The sequence below is a fragment of the Megascapheus bottae genome, chromosome 11 (genome assembly GCF_031878675.1).
Source record: "Megascapheus bottae isolate mThoBot1 chromosome 11, mThoBot2.hap1, whole genome shotgun sequence".
In the NCBI taxonomy this organism is placed as follows: domain Eukaryota; kingdom Metazoa; phylum Chordata; class Mammalia; order Rodentia; family Geomyidae; genus Megascapheus; species Megascapheus bottae.
In genome coordinates, this window is record NC_143519.1 from 22,498,549 (window position 1) to 22,514,211 (window position 15,663).

General features: G+C 34.2%; 1 protein-coding gene across 10 annotated transcripts in view; it reads left to right on the forward strand.

Annotated features, from left to right (window-relative positions):
- Positions 1–15,663, forward strand: part of Mycbp2 (MYC binding protein 2) — a 243,921-nt gene that overhangs the window by 42,926 nt on the left and 185,332 nt on the right. For all 10 annotated transcript variants that reach the window (XM_090342005.1, XM_090342006.1, XM_090341998.1 and 7 more), the window contains exons 6-14: positions 632–874; positions 1,146–1,217; positions 3,072–3,168; positions 7,282–7,355; positions 7,482–7,620; positions 8,942–9,018; positions 10,457–10,661; positions 12,578–12,742; positions 15,293–15,451. In XM_090342005.1, coding sequence (XP_090198131.1) covers positions 632–874; positions 1,146–1,217; positions 3,072–3,168; positions 7,282–7,355; positions 7,482–7,620; positions 8,942–9,018; positions 10,457–10,661; positions 12,578–12,742; positions 15,293–15,451 — 1,231 coding nt within the window. The remainder of the gene's footprint in view (positions 1–631; positions 875–1,145; positions 1,218–3,071; positions 3,169–7,281; positions 7,356–7,481; positions 7,621–8,941; positions 9,019–10,456; positions 10,662–12,577; positions 12,743–15,292; positions 15,452–15,663) is intronic.

The window sequence follows — 15,663 nt, forward strand, 5'->3', positions numbered from 1 at the left end:
GTAACTGTAACCCTTCTGTATACAACCTTTATAATAGCAATTAAAAAATAAAAGTAAAAATATAAAAAAGGTAAAGCTATGCATAGATAATGAGAAGTCTCATATTTGACTTCTCTAAGTCAATGATGATAGCTTTGTAAAGACAGAAAACTTGAAATAATGGTCAAGATTTTATGGAATTAGTGAATGACATGGAATCCAGATTAAGGCAGTATACTTGCTTAGAATTTGTTTCTTATACACAAACTTTCAGTTTGGACATTTTGCTAACATGCAAAACATAATTCTAAGGGACTTCTTTTCTTACTTTCTTTTTTTTTCCCCTTTTTCTTTTTGCCTGTCCTGGGGCTTGAACTCAGGGCCTAAGCACTGTCCTTGTGCTTTCCTCAAGGTTAGTGCTCTACCACTTGAGCCACAGCACCACTTCTGGCTTTTCTTTGTATGTGGTACAGAGGAATAGAACCTGGGTCTTTGTCCATGCTAGGCAAGCACTCTACTTCTAGGCCAAACTCCCAGCCCCAGCATTTCTTTTCCTATAAGGGATATGATAAAAGGTGTTTTCAGTTTGTATGTTTTGTGTCTTGAACACTGAAAAATGTCTTCATTTTTTTCTTCTTTCTTGTTTGTGTAGGTGCCAACCATACTGAATTCACTACAGAGAAGTGTACAGGCAGTTTTGGTGGGAAAAATTCAGATTCAGGACTGGTTTAGCAATGGCATCAAAAAAGCAGCTTTAATGCACAAGTGGCCATTAAAGGAAATATCTGTTGATGAGGATGACCAGTGTCTACTTCAGAATGATGGATTTTTCCTTTATCTGTTATGCAAGGATGGATTGTACAAAATAGGTTCTGGATACAGTGGAACTGTTCGGGTAATGTATTGCCTTACAATTGTTGACCATAGCAGAATAATTAAATTCTGTTTCAGGCTTCATTTTTAGTATATTATTGCATATATTACATATGTAATATTACATATTGCATTTAACATATTATTTAATATATTTTAGTATAATATATATTGTTGTAATACTTTTTTCTCTGAAAATTGTCATTGGAGATGTGTATTAAATGTCATTTATCTTTTTCATTGATCAGTAATAATAAAAGTATTGATAGATTAATTTTTGATATTTTTTGCAGGGCCATATATATAATTCCACATCCCGAATCAGAAACAGAAAAGAAAAGAAGTCTTGGTTAGGGTATGCTCAGGTAGGAGAATATTGTTAATGAAGTTTTTCTTCTCTTGTTAACCTATAAATTATATTCCTCTATTGATACAACAGTGGTATAGTATAGTGTAAAGAATTTGGGCTCATGAGATTGCCCCATTTATAAAGAAATGGAAAGACTTGGAAAATATTATATTAAGTGAAGTAAGCTAAACCCAAAGGAACATAAGCTCCATGGTTTGTCTCATTTGTAATAATTAGTACACATCTAGAAGTTCCTTAGCAGAGGATCACAATAGCTGAAAAGCTATGTGCATATGATCATATAGGATGAGACTAAACAAAATGAACTCTAGGGTTTGGAAACAAGAGGTTATCTTTGTGATTGTTCTCAATGCAATTATTACTTTTCTCTTTTTTCCCCTTATGGTTAATCTCATATGGTTACTGTATCTGACTTTGTTACCTAGTGTATTGTATATATGTTTATTTGAAATAGGAAAGGGAAAGGGGAAAACAGGATGATGGGAGCAGAGTGGAAAGGGGAAAGGGGGACAAAAACATGAGAAGGGGTATTAGTGTTCAAGAAGTAAAGTACCCAATACCTGACGAATGTAATGTAATCCCTCTATACATTACACCAACAATAAAATTTTTAAAAAATGGGCTCATAATTCACATAGGGTTGAATTTTAGGTCTTAGCTTGCTCCCTACTAGTTATGAGACTCTTGTAGTAACTCAGTTAATTTACTTGGTCCTTTATTATTTACTTTAAAAAAGGAATAAAAATACTTTCTATGGAGTTCTTTACCTAAGGACAACTTTTATGAAATGAGAATGAATTTGTAGTTGGATACCGAAGAAAGATTTTTTTTTGCCACAGACCTTCATTACATGGCTAGATCATGTAGTTTTTAAAGAATAGTCATTGTCTGCTCAGTAGACAGCCACCAGCATAAGGAACTTGCAGGAAATCACCAAAGGAAAAAAAAAGAACTAGGCCTGGATTGCTCTCTGAATGCTGTGATGTCATCCCCTGACCAACTTAGCCAGAAGGGTCAGCCTCTTATTAGGTCACTCGTCAAATAAATTACTTCTCCTCCCATGGAGCACACAGATGAAAGATAGATTTAAAAAAGATCAGAAACATTTATTTCTGTACTATCCCCACCCTGGAGAACAAATTTTAAAATTCTCTTGTGGAAGGATAAGGAATAAAGATGCCTCTTCACTTCCTGTTGTTAGCATGCAATGATAAAAGATATTTGAAAGTATTTTGAAAACTAAAATTATTGTTATGTGAAGAATAATTCTTTTATATCAATTTTGGGGGCCATCTTGAAAATAAATTTTAAATTATCTGCTAAAACTCAATTTGGTTTAGATTTTTTTTTTTTTTTTTTTTGCTAGTCCTGGGCTTGAGCTCAGGGCCTGAGCACTGTCCTTGGACTTTCTCAAGGCTAGAGCTCTACCACTTGAGCCTCAGCACCACTTGAGCCTCAGCACCACTTCCGGCTTTTTTGTATGTACGTGGTACCAAGGAATCGAACCCAGGTCTTCATGCATGCTAGGCAAGCACTTTAACCACTAGACCAAACTCCCAGCCTCAATTTGGTTTAAAAATGTCTTTTTTTTTTTTTTGCCAGTCCTGAGAAGTGAACTCAAGGCTAGAACTCAAACATTGTCCTTGGGCTTTCTCAAGGCTAGAACTCTACCACATGAGCCACAGCATCACTTGTGGCTTTTTCTTATATTTTTAATTTTTGACATCTTTTAGATGGCAATTATTTATTCACTTGACTTCAAACAATTATAATACAGAGCCATATGGGTGCTTTTTCTGCTAAAGTCACAATAAAAATATTTTAATACAGCATCATTTTTTGTTATCAGGGTTATTTATTATATAGAGATGTGAATAACCACAGCATGACAGCCATAAGAATAAGCCCTGAAACACTGGAACAGGATGGTACTGTAATACTACCAGGTATGTTTCAACTAGTTATATTTTTCTTTACAAGTGCTTTAAAAGAAGTGTGCACATTAGGTTTAGACATAAAAATAATGGTCATCTAAAAATGTGTTAAAATGGATTTTAAATATCTTGACATAAGTTACTGTCTATATAAAGTTAACACATATGAGGACAATGAAGCTTAATACTTAATTTCAAAACTTGTCCATTTGTGTGGTCTGAATGCCTGCATTTATTCCACTAAATATTTACTCATTTATTTAGATAGCTCTAGAATTGAACTCAGGGCTTGTTACTTGCTCTACTATTTGAGCCATGCTTAAGCATGGCTGGAAGCATTTGCATTCTATTGATTTTTTTAAATAGAGTCTCTCTTTTTTGCCAGACCAGCCTCAGACCTAGACCTTCTACCTCTGTCTATTGTGTAGCTGGAATTACAAGCATGCATAACCACTATGGTTGCTTACTCTTTGAGATAGGGTCTTACTAACTTTTGTGACCAGGCTGGCCTTAAACCTACAATCCTCTTGTCGCCACCTTCCAAGTGATGAGGATTATAGATGTCATCCAGTGTACTTGACTTCCACCAATGCTTTTTCAGCTGTTGAACTAATTGGTGGTATGATATTATGTTCTTGCTTTTAATTAAACTACGACTTTTAACTCTCATTGCCCAGTACAAAAGCCTTTTGGTTGTTCTCATGTTAATAATAAACTTGCATTTTCCTCTTTTAAAGGACTTTTAGTGACAGGGTTTAAGGTATTTAGTAATTAAAAAAAAATTCTATCCAGTTGTACTTTTAATAATGCTGATATGCTACTTTTGGCCTCAATTCATTTTGCTATTGGACATAAATACTCAGCATTGGAACCACTGCTATCTAATTCTCAATCTGAGGTCTTATATTTTTAAAAATACTAATGTAAATACATAATATGTTCTCTATTGTAAAATCTTTACATTTTCTTCTACTTTTGATACTTTCTAAAGTTGTTAACATTAAAATTTTGAGAGCTAGCTGTGAGTACAAAATCAGGGAAAGTGCATAGGCCCTGAGTTCAAGTCTGAGCACTGGCACAAAATGAAACAAAATTCTTAAATGTTAGCCAGGTTTCAGTTGCTCTCACCTGTAATCTTAGCTATTCAGGAGGCTGAGACCGGAGGATTGTGGTTCAAAGCCAGCCAAGGTAGGAAAGTTTGTGAAACTCTTACCTCAAATTAACCAGCAAAAATCCAGAGAAGTAGAGCTATGACTCAAGTGGTAGAGACCTAGGATTAAGCCAAAAATGCTAAGGGAAAGCATACAGGCCCTGAGTTCAAACCCTAATACAGGCAGGCACATGAATTTTCACACACACACACACTCTCTTAATTGTCTTAAATGCTTAATATGCCTGTCAGTAATCTCACGGTAAACAGCAATATTATTTGGAACCACACGATCATTTAAAGAACATATTGGGAAGGATAATTGCTCCAGCTTGTTTGTTAATTTAGAAAATATCTTTATAACTTCTTTGAAGATTTATTTGAACTTTAGTATCTATGCATTTGTCCAAATTACAGACATCATATTAGAAAATACATGAAACATTTTGTGTCCATTTTAAAGACAGAATTGCTTTTAGAAATATGACAAAATATTTTCTATAATTAGTTTTTGTTTTCAGATATAGCTACATTTCTTCTTTTTATTATTCCTATGCTAACACAGTAACAAAGCATTAAAAGATAACTTATATACTTTCCATACATATATACATACATGTTAAAGGTACTATTTATTGTGTAAAAATCATATTAACATGAGCATTCTTTTAAAGCAATCAGAAGCTGCATACTGCTTTTTGAACTTATCTTTTCTATTTAACTTTCTGGAAACATTTCCAGTTCTTTAGTCTCTTGCAACATCATTTCAGTATTAAAAATAAATTTTGTTGATTAATGTGTTAGAATGGAAGTCTTCAATATTTTTATAATGAGTAGTCACTGTAGTGAATATATTGCTGTGTCTTTGGGCAAGCCTCTTTAGGATAATGTCATAAAAGAAAAATTTTAAATCGTTCTCATATTCTTAAACAGATAACATTTATTTCTGCCTTGCTCATTTAGAAAGATTGTGAGAGGACAATTGAAAGGTATCTACTTAAAATTGTGTTATTTATGCAACTATGATAAAAATTACTTGTAAATGTTCTTATTTAGTTTTAAATTTTCTACATCATTTAACCTGTGAAATGAAACTTTTAATAATACAAGTATGGCTTTCTTGTTTCATAAATACGTGTTGTTGGATTCTTGATGAAGAATGAACCAAACTTTGGGAGCACAGTCCCCTATTGTGTTCTCCAAGCTTGCAGATGTTGCTTCCTATGTTCCTGAAGATACTGTCTTACAATACTGCATACCTGAAAAAGGAAGGATGAAGAGAAAACCTTGAAATCCTATGGTGGGAAGACTGAGCTTTCACATGCCTGAAGAAGTCTTTTGTTATTTCTTGTGTCTTTGGCCTAGACTGCATTTCTTCAGGAGAACTTTTTTTTTTTTTTTTTTTTTAAAGATAGAATCAACACTGTTCTATAGCACTCCCAGCAAGAGGAGAAGTGAATTGTCAGATTTGTGGGCGGTAATGAATACCATATTTGAAATAGACAGAAACTGGTAATTCATTGAGCTTCAACTCAGCTTGACGTTTTTAAAAAAGTTACTGCAAATTAGTATGTGTGAATTCAAAAACACATCACTTCCCTCCATAATTGTCTTTTTCTAAAAAAAAAACAAAATTCTTTACCTGCCACATTGTATTCTTCGCCATTTACTCTCTGTGTCTGGGGACAGATTGCCTCAGATCATGAAGAGTTTTTCTGCTCTTCTTGCCTTGCGCCGCTTCATCCTCACCCCTGCATTTATCTGAAATTATAATCAGTTTTTCTTCTTTGCTTTTTAGTTTAAAATCTTACTGCTTAGAGTTTGAGAAGCATCTTTCTTGCGCCTCTTTGTATCTTGTACAGTGGACTAGGAACTCTTTCTTTCGATTTCTCCTCTCTTTGATTACCAAGTCTCTTGGGCTACCAGTGGGCCTTGTCACCCAGTTTCTATTTCCAGTTTGTGATCACTGAATTCTCTATTTGGTAAGGGCCTGCCTGTGTTTTGCATATTTATAATAAGGAAGTATGCTAGTATGAAGCTCCTGGGCAAAGATATATAGAATAATGTAGCTAATTTGGGTGGGCTCCATTACTGCATTTCAAAAAGCAGAATATAATGTTTTGTTGATTTAGGTGTAGTTACAAATGAAATTTTGTTTTGTCTTGTTTTTGATACTGTGATTAAATGGAGAGGTTCATCCTAGTTCTCTACAGTTATTTTGGGAAGTGTGTGTGTTCTTGTACTTGCTTGCTGAATATTTGTTTTTCCAAAAGGGTAAAATTGATCCATAGATGTTGATTTTGCTTTAGTTTTGTGTTATTCAGTAGTAGTCACTAACTTGGAACTGTCCTTCTGTAATACTGGTATCCTTTGTTACAGTGGAACTTGTGCGTTATTCTGATCGAGGTGTACATAGTGCACAACTCTAGATACATACATACATACATATATGTATTGTATTAACAATATAGGATATGTAGACATTGATTTTTGAAGTGGGAAATAAATGACTGGTCTTGAATATGATCTGTTTCATAAAGCAAGGGATATCAGTAGTTGGACACCATAGACTAAATACAGAAGCTTTAGGTCTCTCTGTATTGCTCTGTGACACTAATGACTGTTATGTATGTCCGATGATAGTTTTGCCTACATTGCATGTGGTTGTATTGAAACATAACAAACATTAAAGTTTGTCATCATGGTGCATGTTTAACTCTCAGACTGTGTCTAATATCAGTTCATTTTGAAATTAGGTAAGTTTCAGGCCCTTGATTATAGATTTACAAATTTAAGCACAATGTGACCATACTTTTAGTTGAATTACTTAGTTTCTGCTAATTTGTAATTTTTTATTAAGCAGTCTCCTTATTGTATGGAGAGCTCTCATTCTGACTTCAACAAAGGAGTAAAGTCATTTGTGTGAGTTGTGTATTTACTTTGTAACACAATTACTTTTTCTTGTTTTTGCACAGATTGCCACACTGAAGGTCAAAATATTTTATTCACTGATGGAGAATATATTAATCAGATAGCTGCTTCAAGAGATGTAAGTACTTGGAATCACGAGTAGCTATCATAAATGGAAGACTTTCTCTTATTTGTTTTTTACTAGAAAGACAGAGCCTTAAAGGGATGATTTATGAATTATAATTCTGTGGATGCTTTCTTCTAGGATGGCTTTGTTGTGAGAATATTTGCCACAAGCACAGAGCCTGTGCTACAACAAGAATTGCAACTTAAACTGGCAAGAAAATGTTTACATGCCTGTGGCATCTCACTATTTGATCTGGAAAAGGACTTGCATATTATAAGTAAGATGGCAAAACAAGCCTTGTCCCCTTATTTTAATGTTTAGGTTCTTTGTGTCTTTAGCATTTTAGCAGAAGCTGAAGTTTAGTGTTAATATGTATAAGTAGTTAGGAACTATGTCCTTTAAGCAATAAATTATAAGAATATCCTATTCAGGAAATGACTAATATAATTGCTTTTCCATATTTATTTTGGATGGAGATAAAGAAAACAACCTACAATTATACATGGACTTTGATGAACTTCATTAGTATATAGGCTCCATTGTTTTTTTTATTAATTTTAAAATGTAAAAATGCTATAACATGTATGTATTTCTCTCATTTAAACTTTTAATTTTTATTTAGACATACTTAAAATACCCATAGACCAGTTCATAAAATATAAAAAATTGATTACTAATCTTTCTTCTGGTGAGAAGTATAGACAATACAGAATTTCTTGAGTTTAGTGAAATTACTCTTGTGGCAGTAGTTGAACTATGGCAGGAATTGGGTTCACAAGTTCCTGTCAGGGTTTCCAGTTTTGACTGCTGTGTTCTTGGAATTTAATAGTGCTGCTGTTTAACTTGCAAGAATTTTTGAAGACCTACTGTATTTTTTCATGAAATTCTGCAACTCACATGAATACATTTTGCATATTTTGACTACTTATAAAACTCATTGACTAGTTAGTTCTTTGTATGGCTGGACAAAATTATAAAAAATGCTTTATAAAGTTAAGATAACCTATAGTGTTATGATTTGGATGCTTGTATTAAAATTTGTGAAGAATATTCTTAAAATGGTCTATTCTAGGATAAAGTATAACACAAAGAATCAGAAATTCTTTAATCTGAATATTTGCATGGCACTGTTCAAGTTCAGATAACTGTGTCTCGATGAATTTCTGTGAGCTTTATATTTGCATATTTGGACACTGGGCATATAGTTGTGAGGATAAAAACAAGCTACGGTTCTGAAGATATGCCTAGTACCTTATACATACGTAATAAAACTTTTATAAAAAGTTACTGACATCAAATTTAAAGTTTGATGTATATTAATAATAAATGATATTGTAATATGATCGTGGTAATTTTAGCTTTCTTTGGAGTAGTTTATACAGTAGAAATGTGTATTGTCATGTTTGTGTAGTCCATGCTGGTCTCAAACTAATCTATCTGTCTCAGATTCTCAAGTGTTGAGATGATAGACATGGCTAGCTCATCTTTGCTTTTGAATGGTATTGATTGAATAGATTTGAGTTGTTTGAAGGAGTGCATGTTAAATTTGGAATTAATTGTATTAGAAATGCAATAGTACTAATCTTGTTGTATGATAGGTACAGGATTTGATGAGGAATCAGCTATTCTTGGTGCAGGAAGAGAATTTGCACTGATGAAAACAGCAAATGGAAAGGTAAATTGCTTTTAAAATTGAAAATGAACTGTTAGTACTTTAAGATATATTGGAGCCTGGCGTGGGTGACTCATGCCTGTAATCGTGGCTACTCAGATCGTGGTTCTTTTTTTTAAAATCAGTCTTGAGGCCTGAACTCAGGGCCTGAGCACTGTCCTTGGGCTTTCTCAAGGCTGGTGCTCTACCACTTGAGCCATAGCACCACTTCTGGCTTTTCTGTGTATATGGTACTGAGGAATGCAACCCAGATATTCGTGCATGCTAGACAAGCATTTTACCACTAGACCAAACTCCCTACACAATTAACCATCAGAAAACTTGAAGTGGAGCTTTGGCTTAAAGTGATAGAGCACTAGCTGGAACTGAACTGCTCAGGGACAGCACCCAGGCCCAGAGTTCAAGCCCCATGACCAAAAATTAAAAAAAAAATTAGTTGATATAATTGGTTAGTTTATATGTTTTTATAGTTTACATACTCATTGTTTCTTTATATAGTCAATATGGTATTCATGTTGAAATAATGCTATGAAACAATAGTGACTTTTTATTTTTTGTCAGTCCTGGGGTTTGAACTCAGGGCCTGGGCACTGTCTTTGGGCTTTCTCAAGGCTAGCACTCTACCACTTGAGCCACAGCACCACTTTTGGCTTTTTCTGTGTGTGTGGTACCAAAGAATTGAATCCAGGGCTTCATGCATGCCGGCGAGCACTCTACCGTAGAGCATGCTCCTAGTCCAGTGGTGACATTTTAAACACAAAAACTTATGAGTTGGAAAATGTTCTTACAAGAATTTAACTTGAATTATGGACTGTGTGTAATTTTTTGAGTTAGAGTCAATTTATATTTTACCTTTATTTTGATGAGTATTCATTATAAGTTTTTGTAAATGTGTTTAAGTAAGGCATAGTTTAAATTGTAAGTACTGGGAGCAAGTGTAATTAATAGCTGTTATGGGTCAGTATATAGATATCTAGTTAATGTGAAGAAATTGTAAGATAACTGAAGGAATTCTAAAAATTGAACTAATTATAAGCAAGTATATTCATGTGTCAGTTGGGTGGGTAAAAATGTTGAAAAGGAGTGATACTGATTAGGAGGCATTGTATTAATAAGCTGCATTGTTAAATGTGGCTCCTTTGTGTAACTACTTAAAGATAATAAAATAGTGAATTTAGAACATTATGAATTTTCTATTGCTGTAAGTTGGAGTAATAAGCTGCAAAATACAATAAATATAAGTATGAAAAAAAGTAAGCTAAGGAGTTCTTTGTAAATAGGGAAAACTGTCTTGTCTTTTTTATGAAATAAGTTAATTAAATTAAAGTTAACTAGACACAAAAGTTTGTTTCTTCATGTTATTTTTTCAATAAAATATAAGAGTTTCATGTGAAATCTGGTATCCTATTCCAAAATTCACTGATTCTTTTTTAAATATAAGATATATTACACTGGCAAATACCAGAGCCTTGGAATCAAGCAAGGTGGTCCTTCAGCAGGAAAATGGGTTGAGCTACCAATTACAAAGTCACCCAAGATAGTACACTTCTCAGTTGGACATGATGGCTCTCACGCCCTTTTAGTTGCAGAAGATGGAAGCATATTCTTTACAGGATCTGCTAGTAAAGGAGAAGATGGAGAATCAAGTAAGTTGAAGAGGGCACTGAGTAAAATTTATGTGGAATATACTAATTGTACTAACATGTCACTAACATAGAAAATTTTATGTTGGAAGATATTCAGTAAATATCATGTATTGTACATTAAAGAGCTGTGATAGCTGATTTTTGTTTGGATTCTGAGACATGAATTTTAATGTTTAATAGAATTATGGGTATTCATCTGAAAATGTATACTTATTATGTTACCAAACAGTTTTATTGATCCTATAAATTGTGTTAACAATCTCAAAGCTTTGAAAGGACTATGTATTTCAGAATGGAGGTAAACCTTCTATAAACTTGTCTTTTGCTGTTAATATGGATTTCTATTCTTCTTTTTTTTTTTTTTTTGCCAGTCCTGGGCTTGAGCTCAGGGCCTGAGCACTGTCCTTGGAATTTCTCAAGGCTAGAGCTCTACCACTTGAGCCTCAGCACCACTTCCGGCTTTTCTCTATGTATGTGGTACCGAGGAATCGAACCCGGGTCTTCATGCATGCTAGGCAAGCACTTTAACCACTAGGCCAAACTCCCGGCCCTGGATTTCTATTCTTGATCTTCCTTACTTGATGAAATTATTGCTTGGTAATGATGATGTAAATTTAATTTTCTATATTTTGTTTTTCTGTTCAATTTCTCAAAGACTTTTTCCTGCTTTAATTTTGCATACAGTTTATGTATTGTAGCATTTTAAAGGGATTAGGTTTTGAAGTCAACATAATATACAAGTTACAAAAAATAAAAGTAACCATGGAAAAACAACCACAATATGTATAAAGTATGTTAAAATCTGTCATAAACTTCAACACAGCCAGTTTTTCTAACATTTGGAGAAATATTATTCTTTCATTGCTTGAGCCACCAAGTAAAGTAGTTACTGTGTATATTTATTGGGTCCTGAAAAAAGACTATTTTAAGCTGTAGCACAACAGCTTACTTATGTGTAAGGGTTCTTACTGAGAAAAGGATGAGTGAAATAGACTGGTTATAAACTAGTTGATGCCTCCCATCTTTCACTTATTTTTTCTAAAAAACATACGTTATTAGTATATATTAATTTTACAAAAAGGGGATTTGTTTTGACAATAAAATTCATATATACAGTTTACATGGATCAAACTCATCTCTGTATCTTTCTCAACCCCCCTTCACCTTTTTTTTTTTTCAACATTTCATTATCCTTTTTCTACATGCATAAAAATTGAGCCTTTGAGGACAGAAGGTGTTTTCACTCACCCTCATTTAAATTTATTTTCCCTTTTCTCATACATGTCTCTATGACTGGAGAAGCTACTTAATAAAATATATGTTGAGGGAACAAGAAGCTTAGTTTGAATGAGGTAGCATAAAAGTACATGTTAATTACAGATTAAGAGAAAGGTGGTTTTTATATCTGCATAATTAAAATTTTTTTTTCCCCAGTCTTGGGGCTAGAACTCAAGGCCTGAGCACTGTCCTTGGACTTTTTCAAGGCTGGAGCTCTGCCACTTGAGCCACAGCACCTCTTCTGGCTTTTTTTGTATGTATGTGGTACTGTGGAATCAAACCTAGGTCTTTGTGAATGCTAGGCAAGCACTCTACCACTAGGCCAGACTCCCAGTCCTTAAAATTGTTTTGATAATTTAATACAATCCAAAGAATAGCAGATTGGTGAAAAACTAGTGTTTCCCATTGAAACCTTCATTTTGTTACAAAGGAGGATTATCAGACAATAATAGCCTAAATATGACCCAATGAGGCTGGCAAGATAATTAATTTTTAAAATGGATATGTTGACAAATCTTGGCCTTTCTGAGAATAATTAATTCATACATAATATGCTTGTCTTGTTGGGACTTTGTATACCAACCTCCATTGTTATTTGTATATAGAAGCCTTAATTGGATTTATTCTTTGTTTTTAAGCTAAGAGCCGACGGCAATCTAAACCCTATAAACCCAAAAAAATAATTAAAATGGAAGGAAAGATTGTCGTGTATACAGCCTGCAATAATGGAAGTAGTTCTGTTATTTCTAAAGATGGAGAATTGTACATGTTTGGAAAAGATGCCATTTACTCTGATAGTTCAAGTAAGTTTTAAATTTAAAAATCATTTTAACTTGAATCATTTTGCTTTTATGTAGTGAAGATTCCACTATAGGAAATTAACTGTTTCAAAGATATGTCCAAAAATTTAAAATTATTGTAATATAGCTTCTTTGTATTTTTTCCACACTTCCTTCCAAATGTGAAACCTAAAATCGGGAAGAAATTTTCTATTTTATCTTGTCATCAGGATCTCTGAGCTGAATTTTATGCAGTTAATCCTAGAGCTTGATAGTAAAAATTACCCTCTATTTATTTACTTATCCAGTAATAGGGCTTGAACTCTGCCTGGGTACTGTCCCTGAGCTTCTTTTGCTCAAGACTAGCACTTTACCATTTGAGCTATAGCACTACTTCCGGCTTTTTCTGTTTATGTGGTATTGAGGAATCAATCTCAGGGCTTCATGCATGTTAGGCAAGCACTCTACCAGTAAGCCACACCCTTTTTTTTTTTTGTTGGTCGTGGGCCTTGAACTCTCGGTCTGAGTGTTGTCCCTGAGCTCTTCAGCTCAAGGCTATCGCCCTACCCCTTGAGCCACAGTGCCACTTCCGGTTTTCTAGTGGTTAATTGGAGATAAGAGTCTAATAGGTCCTCCCCCCCCCCCCCCCCCCCCGTGCTGGCTTTGAACCATGATTCTCAGATCTCATCCTTCGCAGTAGCTAGGATTACAGGCCTGAGCCACCATCTCTTAAGAGCTCTTTTTCTGGAAAGTTTTTTCTCTACTCAGATGTCCATCCACAATCTTGGGGATTGATATTACCCTTAAGGAAATGGTTTTCATAACAAAGCTGATTGGTTCTTATTACTTTATTCCATTCACTGTTAGGGACCTGCAAGTGTGTGTGTGTTCTTTCTCTCTCTCTGTCTCTGTCTCTGTGTCTCTGTGTCTCTGTCTGTTTGTGTGTGTGTGTCTGTGTGTGTGTGTGTGATATCCTTAGTGCCTTGGACCATAGCAAACAGTACCATAGCAAACAGTAGGGTCTTAAGAATTTCTTGTCATATGATTACATGACCAATAAACTAAAAATTTAAGAAGTAGAAATGAGTAATAGAACTAGCTAGATAGTTTTATGTTTATAAACTCTAATCTTAAGGATTCTTAATACTTGGTAGCTAAATTTTCTTTATAGCCATTAAAAATGAATATAATGAATAACTCATCCCTTTTAGGGAATATGTTACATGATATAAATCTGTTATGCCTTTGAATTTTGTTGTTAAAAAGAAGCAAGAATAGTGAAATTTGTGATTAGAAGTATAGGATGATTGTCTCATGGTAGAAAAAAGAAACATGGGACATTTACTGCCTTTTATTGCTTACTTGGACTCCACTGAAGTAATATATGAGCTCACTTAACACAATAGCATTTAGATGATCAGCAGAGTAAATGAAACTTGAGGTATTACATATACATACAGTACATATGTATGCACATAAATATACACCTATGGACACATATATGCAGACACATGTAGGTACAGAACAAATATACACATGTATGTTTTTTAAGCATACTACTACTAAAAGTAGGAATTTTTGAAGTGTATTTAATGAAAAAACCTAAACTAATATAGGGAACAGGGAAGCCTACCTTAAAGAAATGATACTGGGACTGGGAATGCGGCTCAGTGGTAGAATGCTTTCCTGGTAGGTATAAAGCCCTGGATTTGATTCCTCAGTACCGTATAAACAGAAAAGGCCGGAAGTGGTGCCGTGGCTCAAGTGGTAGAGTGCTAGCCTTGGGCAAAGAAGCTCAAGAACAATGCCCATGCCCTGACTTCAAGCCCCAGACGGGTCAAAAAAGGGTACTGAAGCAAAAATATAGAATAGTTTTCTCATTGTGTGAAGTTATATTGATATTATTTACAATTTACACAAGTGTCTTAGTGTTTATAATATTAAAAACATTTGACTATCTTTGGTTTTTATTGGTATTACTACTTAATGTTAATCAGGCTTTGTCAATTTAAAGTTGATGCAAATATACTGAATAGATGAAATGAACAGCATTTGGATGCAAAAAGTATAATGAAAGTAAGGGAAATTTAGGAAATCACTAGGAAGTGGAAAAAAGGATTGATGTCAGACAGGATTGAAGCTTTTTGGAGCCCAGTGATTTCTTTAGAAATATTTCAGTATAATATTGCAAATGTCTTACTTTGTTTTGCTGAGGTAAGAGATTTATGGGCAGTTCAAAGCAGGTAAGAGATTTATGGGCTCCTTCTTGCCTGTGCTAGATATTTGACAACTACAGTCTCTTTTTGATACTCTTGGCATTGGGAAAAGCATTTGGGAGAAGTAAGCTTGTGTTAATGTAATCTGCACAGATTTGTCTGAATAACATTTTAACATTCATTGAAATTAAATTTAAAAATTGAGTTTATTGATACATAGCCAGTGCTTGGCCTCTCAATACTCATTTTGGTGAGTGATTCACCTCAGAAATGAAAAGCTTTGCACTGAAGTATTTCCTTTACTTGGTTTGAAGAATTTGTTTTGTTTTGTTTAACCAAACTTGTATTTTTCCTATAGGTTTGGTAACTGATTTGAAAGGCCATTTTGTAACTCAGGTAGCTATGGGCAAAGCCCACACTTGTGTTTTAATGAAGAATGGAGAAGTTTGGACATTTGGTGTAAATAATAAAGGGCAATGCGGAAGAGATACAGGTTCTATGAGCCAAGGAGGGAAAGGTAGGTGTTTATGTTGTGTTAGTGAGGTTTGGGGTTTTTTTTTTGAGTTATGTTTTATTTTTGTGCTGGTCCAGTGGCTCGAACCCAGGATCTGGGCACTGACCCTGATCATTTTGGCTCGAGGCTAGCACTCTACCACTTGAGCCAAACTCCACTTTAGGTGATTAATTGGAGATAAGTGTCACATAGACTTTCCTGCCTACTCTGGCTTT